The 22,558-nt window shown below is 41.4% G+C and overlaps 2 protein-coding genes across 8 annotated transcripts in view; both read left to right on the top strand.

The window, feature by feature from the left end:
• Positions 1-18,019, top strand: part of LOC127509456 (junctional adhesion molecule-like) — a 40,896-nt gene extending 22,877 nt beyond the window's left edge. Inside the window, exons 6-7 of one of the 2 annotated variants that reach the window (XM_051888201.1) lie at positions 2,493-2,585; positions 17,905-18,002. In XM_051888201.1, the coding sequence (XP_051744161.1) occupies positions 2,493-2,585; positions 17,905-17,987 (176 nt within the window). In that variant the 3' untranslated portion in view covers positions 17,988-18,002. Of the gene's footprint in view, positions 1-2,492; positions 2,586-17,904 lie in introns of both variants that reach the window. The other variant, XM_051888200.1, reaches the window with a different exon arrangement.
• Positions 1-22,558, top strand: part of LOC127509458 (cytochrome P450 2K1-like) — a 137,418-nt gene that overhangs the window by 33,196 nt on the left and 81,664 nt on the right. Inside the window, exons 8-9 of one of the 6 annotated variants that reach the window (XM_051888212.1) lie at positions 21,455-21,596; positions 21,740-22,046. The exons of 4 other annotated variants lie outside the window; for them this stretch is intronic. In XM_051888212.1, the coding sequence (XP_051744172.1) occupies positions 21,455-21,596; positions 21,740-21,939 (342 nt within the window). In that variant the 3' untranslated portion in view covers positions 21,940-22,046. Of the gene's footprint in view, positions 1-21,454; positions 21,597-21,739; positions 22,047-22,558 lie in introns of those variants that run through there. One more of the 6 variants, XM_051888207.1, reaches the window with a different exon arrangement.

The following is a 22,558-nucleotide window of genomic DNA, read 5'->3' as shown; positions in this document are numbered from 1 at the left end:
GATCCAATAGGTCACGGCACCATTTTTATGTAGCAGTTTTACTCTGGTTGTGTTTTGTTGTATTCAATGAAGACAATACAGGTGGAGCAGGTCTCAGGATGTTTTATTCTGAAGAAGCAGGTCTGCAGAAACACACAGAGCACAATTAATTTTTTTGGAATACACGTCTCTCCCCTTCGGTTCATCCATACAGCATGGAGAAAGCAGCACTCTCTTTTGAAGAGCGAGAGAAAGCACAACCGACCTCGTCAACAGCAAATGTGCTTCTAAAGATGGCGCTGTTCGCACATCGCACGAGTTTTAATGTGTGTCACCAATATGTGCCCCATAAAATATTCTGCATGAACAGTTCCTACTAGAATTAATTATGTTATGCCCATTATGATTCTGAACACAAACATGAAAATAAAAAAAAATTAAGTTTTGATGAAGTTCATTAACATTATACTTTATATATTGTAATATTTGAACCAGCTACAACTACACTAAAACTAACAATGATAGTGAAAATTAAACTAACTAAACAAAAAGAAAATAAATAAAAACTAATATCAAAACTATAACACTGTATGACACAAATCATATAAAGGGATGGAGAAGGGGAAAGCAATTGATGGATGTATGGATTTTGACATTTTTCAAAATACAGTTAATGCAACAGAAACCCACTGTTGATTATGACTGTAGTTGATGGTAAAACATGAATGTGGTTTATAATCTGCTGGATATATTCATCTCTGGGACTGTGGTGGGTGAACTCTTCAAAAGTGTTCACACGTTACCTCAACATCTCTTTAGATCTGCTTTGGTTGTGCATTGGTTTCAGAGAGTGGCATCACCAGATCTCACATCGGCGGTCTGTGAGGAAGAACTGTCTGGATTCAATTCTGTTGAGAAAAGAGCCTTGTAAAAGGAGTCGGAAACCAGCAAACTTCCAACATAACTTTAATACAAAATAAACAAATACAAAACGAAAGTAAAATGGCGGCAGTCCCTCATGGACGACTGCCGCCCACACAAACACAATAACATAAAATTCTCTCACGGCTCTCACCCCGCCCTGCTTGTCACAAGCCTACAGAGACATAAAAACACACACTGATATAAGATACAGCTAGCTGAAACAAACACACTATCTGAATGTAGATTTTCTGAGCCGCAGTGTCAGTGATGCTGTTGCCACTAAAACTGCAGATCAAACAAACCAACAGGACAAAATGCAAAAATATTACATTATACTACAGATTATATACTTATTCTTTCTTAGTCAGTCAATGTTTTGTGCTTTGTGGAGGTTTGGGAGCAGCAGAGGCATGTGACCAGGCATGTGATCAGAGACGGCACTGACTCAGATTCAGTTCAGTCATCAGTTGAATGGTTGAAACGTGTCCTTTTCATATGCATGTTACAAGCGACCCAAACTTACAGCACTTGCAGATATGAGTTTACATGAAGCGGATGATTTTTACTGACATTAGACTCTTGGCAAGTGTTAAAGTTGGCATGAAATGGAAATTATGAAATTATTGTGACATACAGTATATCAGAGTGAAACAGAATCGGGAATTGATTGGATTGTTGCTATTTTCTATTGCTTTGATCTCATTTGAGTGACAGGTTGCTGAAGTTTATTTCTCCTCCCTTACGCCAGTAAACATATCATCAGAGAAGAGATGAGATGTCATTGTGTGGAGGAGAGAAGTTATTCTGAATAAATATTATGAGGGCATATGAATAACAAAGTCATGCGCACAAATAAATATTTCATAATAAACACTGCAATATTCCATTTAAAAATAAGAATTATCAATTTTGATTTCGTGGTGACTTTAACTTTGGACCCTGGCTGAGATGCTGATGGTGTTCTGCACACAATCACTAGATGGCGCCGCTAGCTTGTGCAGTCCTGCTGGAAAAAACGTCTCAACATTTCCAGAATTCGGGTTGTATATAAAATGGATTCAGTGCAGTTGTAAATGTTATAATTGATGTTTGTGTTTCACAGGTTTCTCTCTTTTGCACATAACTGTGTTGGTTTTCTGTTTTGTTGCTGGATCTGGAGCTGTACTTCTGCTCTGCTGTCTGATCTACTGCAGATCAAAATACACAGGTGTGTTTGAAAGATTTTATTTCTTGTGATGAACTCTGTAAATGTCACTGTAAGTTTTTTGCTCATTTAACTGTGATTATTCTGCATCTTCTCTTCAGTCTCCAGAAGCACAATCTGGAATCTTCAGCTTTCTCTGGTATTTTTTCCAAACATCTGTATGTCCATCGCCTTCTTCTTATGGGGTTTAGTAGTTTATATATGTATAAATATATGACTACTAATGCATAATATTAAGAATGTGGCAGATTTTATTAATCTTGTAATGTTGTACAGAATTGTCTAATGCTAACTATGTTGGTGTGTATATTCTCTTATGATGGGACTTTTATTTATTTATTTTATCAATATCATTTAATACCCATCAATAAATATTCTGTTCCAGGATTTCTGCATGAGACCATCACTTGCTGTGCTCTGTATATTCTGAGGCCTGTTATGTTGATTTGGGCTTTGCCTTATTTAACGTATCTTCAAGGTATGTTAGGATTTAAGAATTGTTACCCTTATTGGTAACACTTTACAGTAAGGTTGTATTAGTTAACATTAACTAACCATGAACAACACCTCTGTTCAGCATTAGTTAATCTTTGTTAACGTTAACTCACGCATATTCCTGTGAATAGCGCAATTAGTTAACATTAGTTAATGCATTAGATAACATGAACTAATCATGAACACTGCCTCTAAATAGCTTTAATGTTTTAAGGTTAACTTACTTGTTGTGAAGTGTACACTATTTCAGCATTAACTGATGTGTTACTAACATTTGTAGACCCTTTATTATCATGACTTACCATTAACAAAGCATTTATTAATGGAATTTGTGAACCTTATTTATTTTACTGAACCTTAAAAAATACTGAAAGCTATTCTTCAAATACATTTTCAGAACCTTTATTACCAGCCTGGTCTTATTGTCAATACGTAGGTATTAATACGTAAGTTTCAAAGACACTAAACGTACAACACTGACGTATTTATAGCACTAAACGTAAACATACATACTATATTTTTACGAATATTTACGAATCTTTCATGTCATAATGATAAAGATATATGTATAATTTTCCTTTTATCGTTTTGTAGATAAATGTAAGATCCCTAAACCCCATCCCGAACCTATACCCATTTTATACAGAATGTTAAAATAATAAAACATAATGGAAATAAATGTTCAGGAAAATGACAATTTTAGTAAAAATATAACATTAAAACGATATTTTGAGCCACTAATCCACACCTACCCCTAAACCTACCCATAACCATTTCTTAAAACTCCGTACTGTTATAAATAAAAGAATAACAGACAAACAAGCATAATCACAATAATTTATTTTTTGCGAAAATGTCAAAAGTGGTACCAAAAGTAGTTCAAATGATGATGAGTTCCAGTCGCATTTCTCTCTGGCGGTAATAGTTTTTATAGGGTTCAGAGCAGAATTTAAGCTATTAATCCATGAAAACATGAATCCGGCTTCTCTCCGTGAAGGCGCGCACTCATTTCAAATGTCAATCCACTGAAACACGGCATGTCGCAATCTGTGACGAAGCAGGTGAGATCAGGGTGAGATCCAATGAGCGTTTGATATCAGTGCCGTAAACCATGTCGTAAAGAGGGCGCAACTTTCAAATTTAAATCATAACGAGCGCGGACTTTGACTATGAATGTCGCTACTGAGAATGAAGATGAAGATCGCCGGAAAAAGCGCAAAATTTGGATCTGTTCCCAGATAACACACATACGTCGGGCCGATGTTGTCTCGATGGACAAAGTTCCATCGCCGGGACGTAGCGTTTGCTCATCGGGAAAATGTCGCCGAGACGTCGGCCTCTGATCGCGAATGCTCTCCGGCCGATCCAAATCTGTAAATACTGGCCGCTGTGCAGGGGCTTTCTAAGGACTTTATTTAGGCTGAACCTTTCAGGCTACACCCAGATAGCACCCTGACACAGAATCAACCTAGAATCGATGTTTCTCACGACATCAAAGACCAACGTCAGACACGCCATTCAAAACTAACGGGAAATCGACACGGATCGTTTGCTTACCTCATGCTGAAACGATGTTGATTTCAGTTGGGCTGAAGTTTTACAGTTAACACATTTTCGTTTTTGAAAATCTCAAATACTTAAACATGCTCATTTATCTATTAGTATTATGTAATAATCACACATCACATTCAGTTAACATTGTTTTAATATTTACAAAATACAGTTACAGATAGCCTGCATGTTTAAGGCATACATCCTCCTATATACAACCCGTCAATATGACTAATAGAGAAGGCATTTACATTCAGATACACGCAGAGGTATACAGAAAATTACAGGCTAAACAGTCTCAAGTTAAAAAATTAAAAGCAATATTTACTCATGAACAAAACTGGTCATGTTCTTTTGTACCAAACATGTTATTTTTATTGGAGCACTAAAGGAGATGTAAGGCAGAACATCAAGAGACTGACAGCCTCAGTCTCAATTCACTATCAGTTTCTTTTCTAATGTGACTGAGACTAAGTGACTCTCTCCTTTTGTGTTCCACAAAAATAAAGACATATGGGTGAGTAGATGGTTTATAAAGAAATCTTACCCTTGAAAATGGAGGACAGAAGAATATAGCAGATGAATTGGTTTTCCTTTGTAATTAAAATGTAAGTTCCTCACTCTTGTATTATCAGGAATGTAAACTCCTTGGGTGAAAAAGGTGACAAAGATGTAACCCACAATTTCAATAGCATAGACAAAACTATTTTTAATTACTCTTTAAAAAATACATATTATGGGCCAAAAAAGAGGTTTAACCCACACTGAAAAGTCATGAAATGCCCATGAGAAGGATGCAATACTAGAGAAACCGGAAAATTAAAGTATGACCATTGGACGAGAAATACTGATTGGGTCAGCAGAGTCCAGCCAATCCCTCGTTAACAACTAAATATCACTTGTTTAGATATTGATTATACACCAAATGAATAGTTGTTATTAAGATAGACGTGGTTTGCCATTGGTAAAATGAGAATCAGAATATTGTCTCAAATTATGCATGTTCTGTATAATATATAGTATTATTGTAGCAAAACTGAGCACCTGTGACAGTGGAATTTGTAGAGAATATGTCAGTAGTCACTGAGAAAATGTATTAGGATTTGCAAACTTGTAGTTTTCTCTCTCACAAACACAACAGTTAAATTTGTACTAATCTTATTCTACGAATTCAAATTATTAAACTCATAGGCTCAAATTTTTGCTGATCATTCAAATAAATGACCTGTAATGAAAAAATCCTATCATCCATAAAAATGGATTCTATCCCTCTCTAACATAGTCTTAAATATTAATTGTAAAATAGTAGCATTTATAATAAATAATTGGCTATTTTTCATTTCTTGCCAAAACCATAATTCTACAGTGCAAGGCAATTTCGGGGTGGTGCTGTGTTGATTACTGATTGATTAATAATGACAAGAACATGTTTATCACTGGATAGAGCACGTGTTTGAGTGGGATGTCACATACTGATGTGTCATATGTGAGATCTCGCATATCAGTTCACAAATAAAATCTGTCCATGACTTCACACTTTTGATACAGGTGTGCCGCAACTGTAGAATAAAGGTGTGGTCACACTACGCTTTTCATTCCATTGACCTCCATTCATATGCACACAAATGCGGGAGACCAGAAACGCAAGCTCATGCAAAGTTTGGTTTGGAACTCTGACCTGCGAATTCACATCACACGACTATGTGTAAAGAGTACAAAATCGCTACATGTAGGTGTGACCTCTTAGCTAAATTAAAAAAAAAAAAAAGGTAGTAAAGTCGAGTAGACTGTATATTTTGAATATACTATTTGTTAAATGTTGAATTAATGTTTATAAAAAGACTCTGTAGACGTCATATCACGCCAGTTACAGTGTCTGAAGAAATTTTGCACGCTCAAAGTAGTGTGTCTGCAGCTTAAATGTGAGCATATGAATATCTTAATTTCTGTTTCGAAGAATAGGACTTGTGCACCACCAGAAAAGAATTTGAAAAGGTTTAACTGTTGTGTTTTTTGTAAGAGAGAGAAAAGTTTGCAACTTCTAAAAAACATTGTGTGATTATTCTTTACAACTAGAAATCCCAGTGTCACAGGTGCTCAGTTTTGCTATAGTAATACCCTCTCAGAACATGGTAGTAATCAGCCATCCATGCAAAAGCAGCGGTCGGTGTGGTGTACTGTTGGTACATCTGTCCAGGCCAAGATCTGATATCTTCATGCCTTCAGCTGGGGATCCCAGAGACCCTGCAATAAAAATAGTAGAGTTCAAAATCCATTGTACATGCCCATTACAAAGTATCGCATGGTAACATAAATCAACATTCCAGGTTCAATTTAACTTTAGCTCAGTAGACGATATTTGTAGCATAATATTGCCCAAAAGAAACAGTTTTGACTTGCACTCTGAATATTCCTTTAATATGGCATTTTGTGAGAGGCCTTGTCACATTTTCTTCTATAAGTAATTTTTATTCAAAATTAATGATTAATATAAAATATAAAGAATTCATGCATTTACAAACCTCATTTGGATAAATATGGTGGTTTACACAGGAAAGCCTGTCAGTTATGGGCTGTAATGAAAAAGAAAAGACACATAACATATATACCTATCAAAATAGACTAATACAGATAGACTAATACAGTCTCTTGATCTGGGTAGTGGCAGCTATTGGGGAAACTCACCATCTTCATGGCATCAAGGCCTTCGTCCTGAAGAATCTCAGCGCCAAACGCTGGGGATCACATCTCATCTGGTAACAAGAGCACAGCCATAATTGTAAGAACTCTAATGACATCTTTACCCCCTGATATTGTATTGTTGATTCAATTCAAACATTTTAGAGGCTGAGTATGAGCAGTGTGTAAGCTGACCAGATTTATGTGAAAAATGACTTAAATGCCTAAAGCTGTTGACCCCCTGAACCAGTCAGCATTTAAAGTATTTAAGTATTTGGTAACACTTTACAATAAGGTCCATTAGTTAACCTTAGATACTAATACATTATTAAAATTTTGTTAACATTAGTTAATGCACTGTGAACTAACATGAACAAACAATGAACAACTGTATTTTCATTAACTAACATTAACGAAGATTAGTAAATACAGCAACAAATGTATTGCTCATAGTTTGTTCATGTTAGTTAATAATTAACTAATGTTTAACTAATGAAATTTCTTGTAAAGTGTTACCAAATATTTAGTAAAACGTATTTAAGAATGTATCAGTAAAAAATACATACAAATAAATAACTCAAAAAAGACCTAGAGAAAATATATTAATGACCATAACATCCTGTTATAATAGTTTATCATAAATACAAATGTCACCTCATCTCATTTCGCTGATTATTTTACCCTAAAGGCTTTTCACAGACACTCTCACTGAAACAACCAGGGGTTAAAGGGTTAGTTCACCCAAAAATGAAAATTCCTTCATTTATTACTCACCCTCATGCCGTTCCACACCCGTAAGACCTTTGTTTATCTTCGGAACACAAATTAAGATATTTTTGTTAAAATCCGATAGCCAGCAATGACATTTCCTCTCTCAAGATCCATTAATGTACTAAAAACATATTTAAATCAGTTCATGTGAGTACAGTGGTTCAATATTAATATTATAAAGCGACGAGAATATTTTTGGTGCGCCAAAAAAAAACAACAACAAAATAACGTGATAGCCGATTTCAAAACACTGCTTCAGGAAGCATCGGAGCGTTATGAATCAGCGTATTGAATCATGATTCAGATCGCGTGTCAAACTGCCAACGGCTGAAATCACGTGACTTTGCCGCTCCGAACAGCAGATTCGATACACTGTGCTCATTGTGCTCCGAAGCTTCCTGAAGCAGTGTTTTGAAATCGGCCATCACTAAATAATTCGTTATTTGTTTTTTTTGGCGCACCAAAAATATTCTTGTCGCTTTATAATATTAATATTGAACCACTGTACTCACATGAACTGATTTAAATATGTTTTTAGTACCTTTATAGATCTTGAGAGAGGAAATGTCATTGCTCCCTATGAAGGCCTCATGGAGCCATCAGATTTAAACAAAAATATCTTAATTTGTGTTCCGAAGATTAACGAAGGCCTTACGGGTGTGGAACTGCATGAGGGTAAGTAATAAATGACAGAATTTTCATTTTTGGGTGAACTAACCCTTTAATAGACAGTAAGGCAGTTACTGTTAGCAATTAAGGGTGGATATCAGGTAGGATTTAGGGATGTTGTAGAATACATTCATGCAGAATAAGGCATTAATATCAGCTTTATAAGTAATAATAAACAGCCAATATGCAAATGTGACGGTCTTGCCTGGGTGGTCTTTCTGCTAAGCTGCACAATGGAGAACACGTAGAAATAAGGGAAACTGCACGGAGAATTAAAATCACTTCCACAGCATGTCTCATTATCTCTGCTGTTTATTTAAAACAGTTCTTTCTTTTCTTTTCTTTTCTTTTCTGTCTTTTCAAATCAATTAAATCTTTATGCGTTGTGATCGTATAGTGTTAACATTTTTTCAATTTGACAACTTCAATAGATATTTCAATGAATTGATCACAAATAAATGAAAAACTGAACATTTCAATTCAATTAAGTTCAATTCGAAGGGTAAACATCCCCACCTAGCGGTGAACATATACAATTCCATCTGAACAATTAATTAATACATTAAACATGAAAACAACACATCTTACAACATACCTGCACAATGGAGAACACGTAGAAATAAGGGAAACTGCACGGAGAATTAAAATCACTTCTACATAAAACAAAGACAATGCACAAATTAATTACGACTAGGCCTCGTAATACAAACTAAAAATAACTCAACATAAAACACCACATTCGACGCCAAACACATATCAACAGTTCTACAAGAAGTTCATTGCAGGATAAATCAGCAATAAAGCAGTTAGTTATGTGTTTTTAATCATTTTAACTTATAATTCTCCGGCTGCTGAAAATGTGCGACTTACCCACAGCATGTCTCATTATCTCTGCTATGGGCGGTCCCTATTTCACGTGCTATATGCCATCACGCAGCAGACAGATGGCGCTGTCCCCATTTATGCATCAATTTAACACTTTTACACACCGTTACACAAGCTAATAAGCAACTAGTTTAAAGTGAGAATTGTTCCCCATACCGTTACCCTTTGTGGAAAAAATGCGTATGAAGTTATTTAATGAGATTTCTCAGTTCACCTGAGTTTCCTAAAGTTTCTCCTCTGTCAGCAGCTCTTCCCCCTCCGGTGTTGTAGATATGTTCACTCCTGAAATCACAGAACATTTTTTCTTCAATGTGATTGGTATTAAATTATTAAACATTAAATGTAATCGAGGTAATTTGTTTACCATGAAAGATCATTTCATTTCGTTTCATTTGATTTTCGCGCTTCCTGTAAGGGATGTCAGTACAGCAGTTTAAATAAATTAGCTCACTTCCAATTACCCATTGACAAATTACCAACAAAACCTTAACAAAACTATCAAAGCCTCTCTTCTGAACATAAAGATGTGATTAAAAACGCAAACTTTCATAAGAGCTCAGTATATTAGCCAAACAGTTCTGAAAACGGTTATGCTAACAAACTTTTTCGAAGAAAATAAACTATTTCAGTAAAGTAAATATTCGACAGAAGCGTGTCAATTACAGGTAAGAAACGTATCCAGAACAGTTTTATATTATTTATGTGATTTTGGGGACTAAACTCACCCGAAAGCAGAGAAAACAACAGCGAGAGAAGGAGATTTTGAAGCTTGTCCGTTACTGCTGTGCCGCCCGTTACCATGGTAACTCCTCCAGAGTTTGAATGTTCAAAGCGCACGCCCATTAAAACACGTCAAAGTCACGCAGCATTTACACAAATAAACATCTACCATTACCGGTTTATGAGCTGATCCGTTTATTTTGCGGAGGACAAGATATGTTCAGATAATTTGGCTACTTACAAAAACTTTTCTGAGCTAAACAAGCTGGGCTAACCTAGTATTCCGCTGCTCATCTGACCCTTCGCCTCTGAGAAATTGTGATTACAAACTGCCTGTGGTAAACCGAGTGCCTTAGTAACTTTTAAGTGTCACAGAATTAACAAAAGATTTTTCTAATTCACTTAAAGTGAAAACTTACCTGAAAACCACAGATGTCGCCGGAGTCGCCATTTCTCTCGTCAGTTGCAGAGATGAATGGTCACGCGCAAACAGATAAGCGCGGCATCGGCCTGCAGTCGTGATCCGACCCAAAGCCGACGAGCTGGAAATAGAGCACTGACTGAAGACACGCGCCTATGCCTGGCCGATCCTTATTAGATGTTATAGATATGAGCCCGACGTTCCGCTCTGGGGCCGACGTCGGCCACATGTATGTGTGCTATCTGGGTTCCTCTCAAACATATGGATTATAAAGATTTGGAGTACAGTGAACAAATAAAGTTGATGTGATTTGGGAATTTACGTTGTGCTTTGGTGTATCTTATGCATTGTCAGTCGCTGCATAGGAGAAAACGTCTCGGTTACAAAGGTAACCCTCGTTCCCTGAAGGAGGGAACGGAGACGTACGTCGGACAGACCGACGAATAGGAATCTCGCTAGAGAGGCCAATCTACTTCGAGTGTAACTACAACGAGCCAATGCACATTGGCATGCAATCATATGCATCAGCTGCTCGCCTCGCAGCGCGGGTATATAACGAGCAGCAGGTGCGTTGCATCTTCAGGTTTTCGCTGAGGAGCCGAACCGGATAGGCGGCAGCATCAGCGGGGTACAGCGACTGTGGCGACGGGACGTACGTCTCCGTTCCCTCCTTCAGGGAACGAGGGTTACCTTTGTAACCGAGACGTTCCCATTCAGTCGGTCACGTTCGACGTACGTCGGACAGACCGACGAATAGGAATCCCTACCAAAGCGCCACAGGGGCTGCCCTCTTCCAGCGCTCTGTTGTAAGCCACCTGAACCCCCTTGCCTACGGACGGTGGGACAGGGCTAACACAGAGAGTGTCGATCACTGCTGTTCCCCAAAACCCATTCAGTGAGACTATTGGATAACGCTGGGAAGCGTACCCTTCCGCTGGGAAAGGAACGCTGCGGAAGCCACATCCTTCCCGAAGGAGTTAAGTGGAGAAGTACATATGGACTAACCCGTAGGCTGTACTACATATGGAAGAACTGGGGTGACTCCAACTCGATGAGAGGTGGGTTCTCCCAGAGGGAAAGACACGGGCTTCGTTTAGGAGCAACCGTGGAACTAGACATATGGGATCCCAGTAGGGTCACACATATGGTACCCAGCCTAAACCCGGTTCTCAAGGATACAACGGAGTATAGGCCTAGCGCCAGACGCTCCGCCACGTAGGCTGCCGAAGGGAGATCGGAGGACTCAACAGGGTCTGCCTTGTAGGGACTCTCTGGAGAAAAAAGCGCATGTAAGCGCAGCAAGCCGACACTAAGCCGGGGCCTCTCCGTGCCTCTGACCTGAGGTGAGAACACGGGAGGAGACCGGCTCGACACGAAGGCTATAGAATCTAGCGAACGTGTTAGGTGTCGCCCAGCCCGCAGCTCTACAGATGTCTGTTAGCGAGGCGCCACGAGCCAGCGCCCAGGAAGATGCGACGCCTCTCGTGGAGTGCGCATGCAACCTGAGCGGGCAGGGCACGCCCTGAGCTTGGTAAGCCAGGGCGATGGCATCCACTATCCAGTGGGCCATCCTCTGCTTGGAGACAGCCTTTCCCTTCTGCTGGCCTCCGTAACAGACAAAGAGCTGGTCTGAGGTCCTGAAGCTTTGAGTTCTGTCTATGTACAGTCGCAAAGCGCGAACTGGACAGAGCAAAGCCAGGGCTGGGTCTGCCTCCTCCGAGGGCAGTGCTTGCAGGCTCACTACCTGGTCCCTGAAGGGAGTGGTAGGAACCTTGGGCACATAGCCAGGCCGGGGTCTCAGTACCACATGGCCGTCACCCGGCCCGAACTCCAGGCACGATTCGTCGACCGAAAAAGACTGCAGGTCCCCTACCCTCTTGATGGAGGCCAATGCAACCAGCAGCAAAGTCTTCATAGACAGAATCTTTAAGTCTGCTGATTGCAAGGGCTCAAAGGGAGCAATCTGAAGTGCTCTCAGCACCAGAGCAAGGTCCCAAGAGGGTATGGAGGGAGGACGAGGAGGATTTAACTGCCTCGCCCCCCTAAGGGACCTGACGACCAGGTCATGCTGACCAACAGATTTGCCATGATATGCGGAGATAGCAGCAGTATGGACTTTGAGGGTGGAGGGGGACAGCCTACGCTCCAACCCCTGCTGCAAGAAGGAAAGCACGACACCGATTGAGCATCTTCGGGGGTCCTCTCGACGAGAAGAACACCACTCGACGAACAGGTTCCACTTCAAGGCATAAGCCCGTCTCGTAGACGGAGCACGTGCCGAAGCGATGGTGTTAAGTACCTCGGGGGGCAAGTCACCTAGAACCTCCGCGTCCCATCCAGGGACCAGACATGGAGTTTCCAGAGGTCTGGACGCGGGTGCCAGAGAGTGCCCCGTCTCTGAGAAAGAAGGTCCTTCCTCAGAGGAATGGGCCAGGGAGGGGCTGTCACGAGGAGTGAGAGTTCTGGGAACCAGGTCCGGTTGGGCCAATAGGGCGCAACTAGCAGAACCTGCTCCTCGTCCTCCTTGCACAGACCCTGTGCAAAGTCAGGTAGGCTCACTGGGGGAAAACGCATATTTGCGAAGGCCCCGGGGCCAGCTGAGCGCCAGTGCGTCTGTTCCGAGTGTTCCCCGGACAGGGAGTAAAACAACCGGCAATGGGAGGTTTCTGGTGAGGCAAACAGGTCTACCTGAGCCTCTCCGAACTCTCTCCAAATCAGCTGGACCACCTGGGGGTGGAGTCGCCACTCTCCTGGCCGCGCAGCTCGTGATAGCTCGTCGGCCACACGGTTGAGCACACCGGGAATATGAATGGCACGAAGCGACCTCAGATGCTTCTGACTCCAGAGGAGGAGATGGCGGGCGAGTTGCGACATGCGACGGGAGCGTAGACCACCTTGACGGTTGATGTACGCAACGGTCGCAGTGTTGTCCGTCCGGACCAGTACATGCTTGCCCCGTAGCGGCCCTTTGAGGCGGCTCAGGGCAAGGCGTACCGCTAGCAACTCGAGGCAGTTGATGTGCCAATGCAGATGGGGGCCCGTCCAACCCCTGACACTGCATGCCCGTTGTACGTGGCACCCCAGCCTGTGGCAGAGGCATCTGTGAATACCACAGCATGCCGGGACACCTGCTCTAGGGGTACTCCAGCCCGAAGAAACAAGGGGTCCGACCACGGCCTGAAGGTTTGGCGGCACTCCTGAGTGATTGCCACCCGGAACGTGCCGCGTTGCCACGCCCATCTCGGGACCCGGCCGTGGAGCCAGTGTTGAAGCAGTCTCATATGAAGCAGACCGAGCGGGGTTACTGCCGCTGCGGCTGCCATATGCCCCAGGAGCCTCTGAAAAAATTTCAGTGGAACCGCTGTCCTGCCGTTGAACGTATTCAGGCAGTTCAACACCGACTGAGCACGTTCCTCTGTGAGGCGTGCTATCTGTTCGACCGAATCCAACTCCATACCGAGAAAAGAGATCCTCTGCACCGGGGCGAGTTTGCTCTTTTCCCAGTTGACCTGAAGACCCAACTGGCTGAGGTGTCTGAGCACCAAATCCCTGTGTTCACACCACTGATCCCGGGACTGTGCCAGAATGAGCCAGTCGTCGAGATAGTTAAGGATGCGAACACCCTGTTCTCTCATGGGAACAAGGGCTCCCTCCACGACCTTCGTGAAGACGCGGGGAGACAGGGCCAGCCCGAAGGGTAAGACTCTGTACTGATATGCTCGACCTTCGAACGCAAAAACGCAGGAATGGCCTGTGTCGCGGAAGAATCGAACATGAAAGTACGCGTCCTTCAGGTCGATCGCTGCAAACCAATCCTGGGGACGGATGCACTCGAAAATGCATTTCTGCGTGAGCATTTTGAACGGTAGCTTGTGAAGGCTCCGATTCAAAACTCGCAGATCCAGGATCGGTCGTAACCCACCGCTTTTCTTGGGTACAATGAAGTAGGGACTGTAGAACCCTGACCTCATATCGGCTGGAGGGACCGGCTCTATCGCGTCCTTCGCCAGTAGGACCGCGATCTCCGCACGCAAGACACGGGCATCGACAGCCTTCACTGCAGTGAGGTGGACACCCCTGAACTTGGGGGGACGCCGGGCGAACTGAATCGCATAGCCGAGCCCGATGGTCCGAATGAGCCAGCGAGACGGACTGGGGAGCGCTAACCAGGCTCACAGAGACCGTACAGGCGGGATCAAAGGGACCGCAGGCGTACCCGCAGTGAGGCAGCGAGGTGGAACACAGGGACGCAGCTCGGGAGGCTCTCTCTGCGAGGCGGCCCGAAGCGGGGTCAGAGTGTGCTGTGCAACACCTACCTGGTTCCACGGTTGGGCAGGGGGCGCAGGAGAGGCTTTGCTGCCTTCTCGACTGCACGCTGCTGCCCTCTGGCGAAGGAAGAGGGGGATGAGAGTGGTGAGGCTTTTCTCCTCCCACTGCTCTCCGAGCCCTCTTCAGACCCAGAGATGGAGGAACTGCTCTCTTTTTGAAAATTTGGGTACCGCTGGCTGTTGGACCAGCGGGAGAACAGAAACAAACCCAACCAACAGGATTTACCACCCGGCCCTCCTCCGGGGGGGGGAGAGCAGCCCCACCCGTCTCTGGGTCACCCGTCTCAGGGGTGATTTTTCACTAACCACTTAAACAGTAGCAGAGACGGGAGGTGTCATCTTCCTGCAGCGGACACAGTAGAGCAGACTGGGCCGGAGTTTTTTTTTTTTTTTTTTTTATTCTGCAGGGGACGACACCCTTGGCGACGAGCAGACTGAGGGCCCACGAGGAACTCAATGGTTTGTCGGGGGAGGCTCCCCGGTCTGCCACTAACTGAGGAGAACTGCTGGGCTCAGTCCCCGACAGTGTCACCGAAAAGGCCACCTTGTGAGATGGGAGTGTCGAGAAAGCGTTTAGCTTGACGACCTCTTGCACCTCAGCAAGGTAAGCCAGGGGGGCGCTTCTGGACCACTGAGGTGGACATCGTCTGGCCGGAGGCCTGCGCCGTGACTTTGATCACGGTTAGTCAACAAGCGCAGCTCAACCCCGGCTCAGAACTACCCTCATGCATAAAGAGTGCCTTGGCCTCACATGCAGGGTGGGTGTGGTCTGTGAACAGCCACCCCACCCATAAGGGTAGTGAGAGAGTAAAAACTTATGCAGATTTTGGCTTTCCATATTTATGGCACCAATATAGCTCCATACTGCCAAGTTTTTCATGCACATCCGGAACACCCGGGAAAGCATGGCTGTAAACTCTGAATCTGAGTCAGCATAAGCACACACCATTACAGTGGGCAGCGTCACCCTCATTTCCAGAGCATAACAGCCCTCTCTCCGATGCTGCAATCGACATCTGACCCTCAGCTGGAGCCCTAAATGGAATGCTAGGTTCCCCTATGAAAAGGACCAGCAATCCAATCCAGAAGCTGCACAGCATGTAATGCGCTAGAGGGAGGGGCCCTAGGGGGTTGGTTCCCCGAAGGAACCCCTCAACCTCAAGACACCCAAGCCATTTCACCAAAGTAGACCTCTTCTGGTGCACCAGAGAGGGCGCTACAATGGAGATTAGGCAAGGAGACCGCGCATCTAGAGCGCCGAGCGAGCGCTGGGTTGCCGTGACAACCCGCGCTGCAGCCAGACAGCTCGACGGCACACGACACGCAGAGGAGCTAGAGGTTTGCTCTCGCTGATCTCCGCGGTCTCCCAGAGTGTCGGGCAGACCCGCGGCTGTGCTTTTACACACAAGCGGCAGCTGGCCAACAACAGAGGGGACTCAAGCTTCCCGGAGAAAGAAGAGTCACGACCGGCGTGTCGACGTGATCATGTTCTCATACGAAAACATGAACCACCCACGGACATCGTTTCAGCACGCGCCCAGACATGTGAAACAGTGATCGTGGCCGTCAGTGAGGACAGGAAACGACCGCATCCAGAAACACACAAATAGAATGTCATCTTTAAAAAGACGCAAGCTCTATTTGTGTAAGCTCTTTTAGGGACTTTACTCTTTTAGAGTGCTGAAGCACGCAGGGGAACGGCCGCCGCAACACAGACAGGGATTGTGTGCAGCCTGTCGTGTGCTCTTTCTCTCTTTGAAGGCGCTCACTCTTACCAGCCGTAAAAACGGCTTTCAGCGCTCGAAGCGCACCGTACCGGCTGTGAGAACAGCCTTCTGACGCTGTCAAAACAGCTATTTGCTCTATAATGGCAAACGAAACAAAAAACAGAAAATAAAGAGAGGACTTCGACCCCGCTGCTGTGCTGTTCGCCCGCACTCGAAAAAAAAGAGAAGTTCAACCAAAAAGCTTGACTCGTCTTCTAGCAGACACTTGCTTGCAGAGAACAGGAACAAACACCGTTCGGCTCCGAAGCGAAAAGCTGAAGATGCAACGCACCTGCTGCTCGTTATATACCCGCGCTGCGAGGCGAGCAGCTGATGCATATGATTGCATGCCAATGTGCATTGGCTCGTTGTAGTTACACTCGAAGTAGATTGACCTCTCTAGCGAGATTCCTATTCGTCGGTCTGTCCGACGTACGTCGAACGTGACCGACTGAATGGGAACGCCTTGTGTCGCACAGCAAACAAACTAAATATTACAAAATGGTTAAACAATTACAGACATTTTTTTTTTTTCATTTAAATGCTTTGTTAATGGTAAGTCATATTAATAAAGGTTAAATGTTAGTAACACATCAGTTAATGTTGAAATAGTGTACACTTTACAATAAGGTTCACAAATTCCATTAATGAATGCTTTGTTGAATGTAAGTAATGATAGTAAAGTGCATATAAACATGAACAACATATCTGTTCATGTTCAGATGGTTTCCACTTCAGAATTATGTTTAGGCCTACAGCCCAAATCAATGCCTTGTAATTAAATAATGCTGATAAGGTACACAATGGCATTTTTACCTTTAGGGTAAGATGGTGAGTTAGAAATGTTCACCCTTAGTGTGTCAACTGTTACATAAACTAAAGTAAATATGTACAGTAAGTTAACCTTAAAACATTAAGGCTATTTACAGGCATTGTTCATGATTATTTCATATTATAGTGCATTAACTAATGTTAACTACTTGCGCTGTTAACATGAATAGATGCATTAATAGATGTGTTAACAATTTATTATGCATTAATAGATGTGTTAACGTTAACAATGATTAACTAATGCTGAACAGAGGTGTTGTTCATGGTTAGTTAATGTTAACTAATGCATTAACTAATGTTAACTAATACAACCTTATTGTAAAGTGTTACCTTATTTTTTTTTTTTAAGGAGCTAAGTAATTGCAAATTGATGGCAACATATTAAGACTTAGCATGACAATATTGTTAGTGATTAATTAATTCTATTGCAGTTAAATATATTAAATTGTCAAATACTGAAGCATGACATTATTTTAAACCACAAACTTTTAAGAGTATTTTTTAATTGTATTCTTGGCATGTATAGAATGTGTCAAGAAATTTGTAGTGCTTGGTGAAAAAATACACTTTGTCCTTCACAACCTAACACTGCATAAATGTAGAGTAAGCAATCTGTATCCGGATATGTAATAATATTATAAAATGACTTAATTTTATGTTTTGAACTCTTTCTGTCTACAGACAACATTAAAACATGGATCAGGTCTTTCAAAATAACAAGTGAATGTGCTGTTTTTACAGTCATTGTTTATTCAGGTGGGTAAATCCTAATGTTACACATCAGAGGTCATCCTCATTATTCTGACATTAAAAGTGTTTTATGAAATATTACCTGTTTGCCAACTTCAATAGACCTGGCAGTATTCAGCTGTTAAATCTTACACCAACCACTCTTTCTAAAATCTGGTCGTCCAAACCTGAATACTCAAAATGATTAAAAGACAAGCAGCACTCAAAGTCTTACAACTGTTGTATCCCAGGATTACTTTTTTGCCATTTACATCAACAATTGTGATTTCTCTGAACATCTATTTCAGTGATATATCTGTCAGGTAGTAGAAACATTTTCTGTATCCTGCTTTAATAGTACAATAGAAACTATGGGTGTCATAATTTCACATATGTTTGAAATATTGTTCATTACAAAATAAGATTGCACCTTTTTATAGTTTATACTTTACTGCATTTACTGTTGCCTTTTCTAAAATATCATGATGAGGTGACCTTCACTTTTCTTGGTACAGATTCAGTCAGTATGGCCTTATTTAATTCAGGCAACTGTTTGACAAACACTCTTCAGTTTGGTCACTGTGATTTTGCCAAGTAAGACATGTTCCTGGATCAACATCTTTGTTGATCCTGGAACAACATTCCAATCAACCAATCAGATTTGAGGGACAATTTTACCATTTACGTCAAGTTTAGGCTTGCAACCAGGGTTAGGTGCTTCTACATCAATGTTATTCACCTATCTTTCCCCTCTGATTTTAGGGATAAGTTATGGGTAGGATTAGGTTTAGGGGTAGGAATATGGTTAAGACTAAATTTTCAGACTGTAATGTTGTTCCAGGATCAAATTTGTACCACAGTAGACTGTCTGTCCAGAAGGGATAGTCTTCATTTTCCTTGTGCATCTATGAGCTTTGGGTGCCCAACACCCTGTCACCGTTTTGTGGTTTGTCCCTCCTCGGACCACTGCTGGTAAATTTTCACCACTGCTGACCGGAAGCAACACACAAAAGCATTGCTGTTTCAGAGAAACTCTGACCCAGTCGCCTTGCCATAACAATTTGCCTTTGTCAAAGTGGCTCAGATCTTTATTCCTGTCCATTTCTCCTGCATCCAACATATTGATTACGAGAACTGATTGTTTGCTTACCAACTAATCTACCCAGACCTGAATATGTGACCTTGTTAGGAGATGATCAACAATATTTGCTTCACCTGTGACTTGTCATAATGTTTTGGCTCATTAGTGTAAATTTTTCTTTGTATTGAAGTATAAAGTATACTTGTTTTTTTTTTTTTTTTTTTTTTTTTTATGTGTATGCTACGCGCACAGTCAAACGTACAGCCTTGCAAAGTATACTTCACTTGACTCATACGCGTACACAGGCATTCGACGCATGCGTATTGCAACAAATTGCAATACCTCTATGAGTTACAACCAATATACACATCCTTGTATTCTTTCATGCTAGACAAATGAGAGTACTAACCTCTTAGCACAATCTCTCACCTGTGTAGGCCTCCATTGTTGCTGTAACTTGCACGCATTTCGGACTCCTCTGTTTATGCAGTTTTTCTTTGAATACTTTGTGAATCGACGCCTCCATGGCACGGTTGCCACCTTGTGGATAAAGTAATTACTGCAACAACAAAAAAAAATTAAATGCGCATGTGCGACCGGTTACAAAAATTCAGCGGTGCGCGTTCAGTATGCGCGTACTATTCTGATGATGAAATTCGCGTCACGTGCACTGTACGCTGACACTCGCGTACACGTAAAAACTGAATTAGAATTTGGCCTTAAGACTTAGGAATGTTTTTGTGCTTCATGCAGGAATCTGGAGAAAAAGATTCACATTTCCACGATCAGAATCTGCTCATTACGGTGTCAAACCTGTTTGCTGCTGGTACTGACACGACCGGCACGACACTGCGCTGGGGTCTGATGCTCATGGCCAAATATTCTCATATACAAGGTCAGACTTCCAAATTGAGGGAGAAAAATATGCTGTTCACATTAACACTTAAATAAGGTGTGCATTTTTAAAATAGTAAGTTGGGAAATTTTCCTTAGTTCAGTGGTCACTTGTTTTGATTTAATACATTTTTGTATGTTTTTTGTTAAACAACTATAATAATTATATAAATTATTATAATAAATCATTTCAGCCAAAACTGTCCCATACTGGTTTTAATACAATTCACCAAAAATAATATTGCAAATACCAAACAGATCAAAACAGTATAACAAAATGATGGCTTTATCAAAAAACATATGATAATTAAAACTGTTTTAAACAAATATTTAACATTTTCTAATTGTGTTTAATATTTTCATTTTCACAAATTTTTTTTTTTTTTTTTTTTTAATTTCTCAAATGTTATTTTATGTTTGTGCGTTTGGAAATGTGTCTTTACTGTCCCTAATTAGACATATTATTTTGAACCTTAGGCTTAATTTGAACAAAGTATGTGCTTTCTGCAAATGTACTGTAATTGTTGCAAGTGTTTAGTTTATTATTTATTCACATATGGGTGTACTTTTACCAACGTGGTAAAAACAATCCCGCACTCTGTTCTCGGCCTGTTATATACATACAAACAATATTACTTCTTAAACATAAATAGTATGTGATTACTTTGAAACCGATGACTGTCTCTGACAACTGATGGTGCTGAGGTCTTGTTCAGGCATAGTTCTTAGTGGCTAAAGTAGCCAAGTAATCAGTATAGCTTGCAGCCCCCTCTGCTGGTGAAAACAACAGTACACAAAAGTCACTGCACACATCACAATGAGAGACCTCTCTAAAATTAAAGCATTTTATGTACTTTATATGTGATCTCATTGGTCATAGATTGAGTTCATAAGGAGATGAGTGCTTCAGTGAGTGCGAGACATCACTGCCGTTGTCAGAGCGCGATCAGACCTCACTAAGCGAATGCTGAACGCAGTTGGACATAGTGGTGTTTTAGAGGTAAAAAATGATATAAATACTGTTCAGTTTCTCACACAAACCGATCATTTCGTGTCTTAGGACATCAATGTGTCGTCACGAGCCGCAGGGTTTAATTTGGATTTGTCTAAGCAAATTTTATTTACTCTTATAGACGAAGTTCCCATTGACACGTATTATAAGACTGACAGACGGCAACGGTTGGAGTTAAAAATCATCATTTGTGTTCTACTGAAGAAACAAAGTCACCTACATCTTGGATGCCCTGGGGGTAAGCAGATAAACATCAAATTTTCATTTTTGGGTGAACTATCCCTTTAAGGTACAATCATTTGGCACCTTCTAGCATAGTTTGCCAAACGTCTACTTTCATCTACTTTATTTTTGTCGAATATATTTCCCACCTAGCACAAAATGTCTTAATTTTAAAAAGTAAATAAGTTATTTATTTTATAGTCTATAACCCAGTGGGCTTTGTACAAACAATACATTTTTGTGAAAATAACATTAAAATTCCTTAATCGTGTTTTTGCGCTTTTTAAATCCAGGGTACGTGTGTTCTGCCGCTGTTGACGTCTGTGTTGAGGGATGAGAACGAGTGGGAGACGCCTAACACTTTCAACCCTCAACACTTTCTAGACGAGAAGGGTCAGCTGATCAAACGAGACGCCTTCATGCCCTTCTCTGCAGGTGTCATGTTTTGACATTGTCTTTTAGTCTGAACTTGAGCCGAATGGTCGGATTGTGCTTCAATATTTTTTAAGGACATATTTGTTCTGATAAAGTGTTCTTCTAAAGTAGCCATTCTGAACATTATCTATTTTTTTTCTCAGGCCGCAGGGTTTGTCTCAGAGAGAGTTTAGCCAGGATGGAGATCTTCCTGTTCTTCACTTCCCTCCTTCAGCATTTCCGCTTCACTCCTCCTCCTGGAGTGTCTGAAGATGATTTGGATCTCACACCAGTCGTGAGTCTGATCTTGAACCCTTCACCCCACAAACTGTGTGCAATCAGTAGACAACAGAAAGACAACTAAACTGATCCATTACTCAACTGAGAAAAGTTCAGTTCCTTAATATTGTTACATGTATTTTCATCTAATGTTGATACACAGTATTTTCCAGGTTAAATTACTGTGAAATTAATGCAGTTATTAACTTGGAATATACTGTAATTTCACACTAACATTTTTAACACTGCAAATCTCAAATCGGTGGTCTGTGAGGAAGAGTGGTCTGGATTCAGTTCTGTTGTTAAAGAGCACAGACATACAAACACACACTGATTTTAGCAACAGACAACTAAAACAGTCACACCAACAGAAATTAGATGTGTAGACATATAAATTGTGCCAATGTATGAATTTCTTTTTTTTTTAATGGATAATAAATTGTAGTAGATAGCAAAGGAAAAGCAGTAACAAAATTGTGTTGTAGCAAAGAGAAAGCACTTTAACCCAGAGCTCATCATTTTATTTTTGAGCCTCATGTTTGTCACATTTGTCAAATTAGAGGTGCCATATATTATTTTATTTTTTTATTTTTGAGCTAATAGGGACCCAACAATGCTTTAAAGGTTTATGCACTGTATTATATAATAAAGTACAAATTGCAATGTTTACGATGACTGCTAGATTAATAAAACATTCTCCTCAG

This window comes from Ctenopharyngodon idella, chromosome 3 (assembly GCF_019924925.1).
Source record: "Ctenopharyngodon idella isolate HZGC_01 chromosome 3, HZGC01, whole genome shotgun sequence".
Classification (NCBI taxonomy): Eukaryota; Metazoa; Chordata; class Actinopteri; order Cypriniformes; family Xenocyprididae; genus Ctenopharyngodon; species Ctenopharyngodon idella.
Note: the sequence above shows the minus strand (reverse complement) of the source record. Positions and strands in the feature narration are given on the sequence as shown.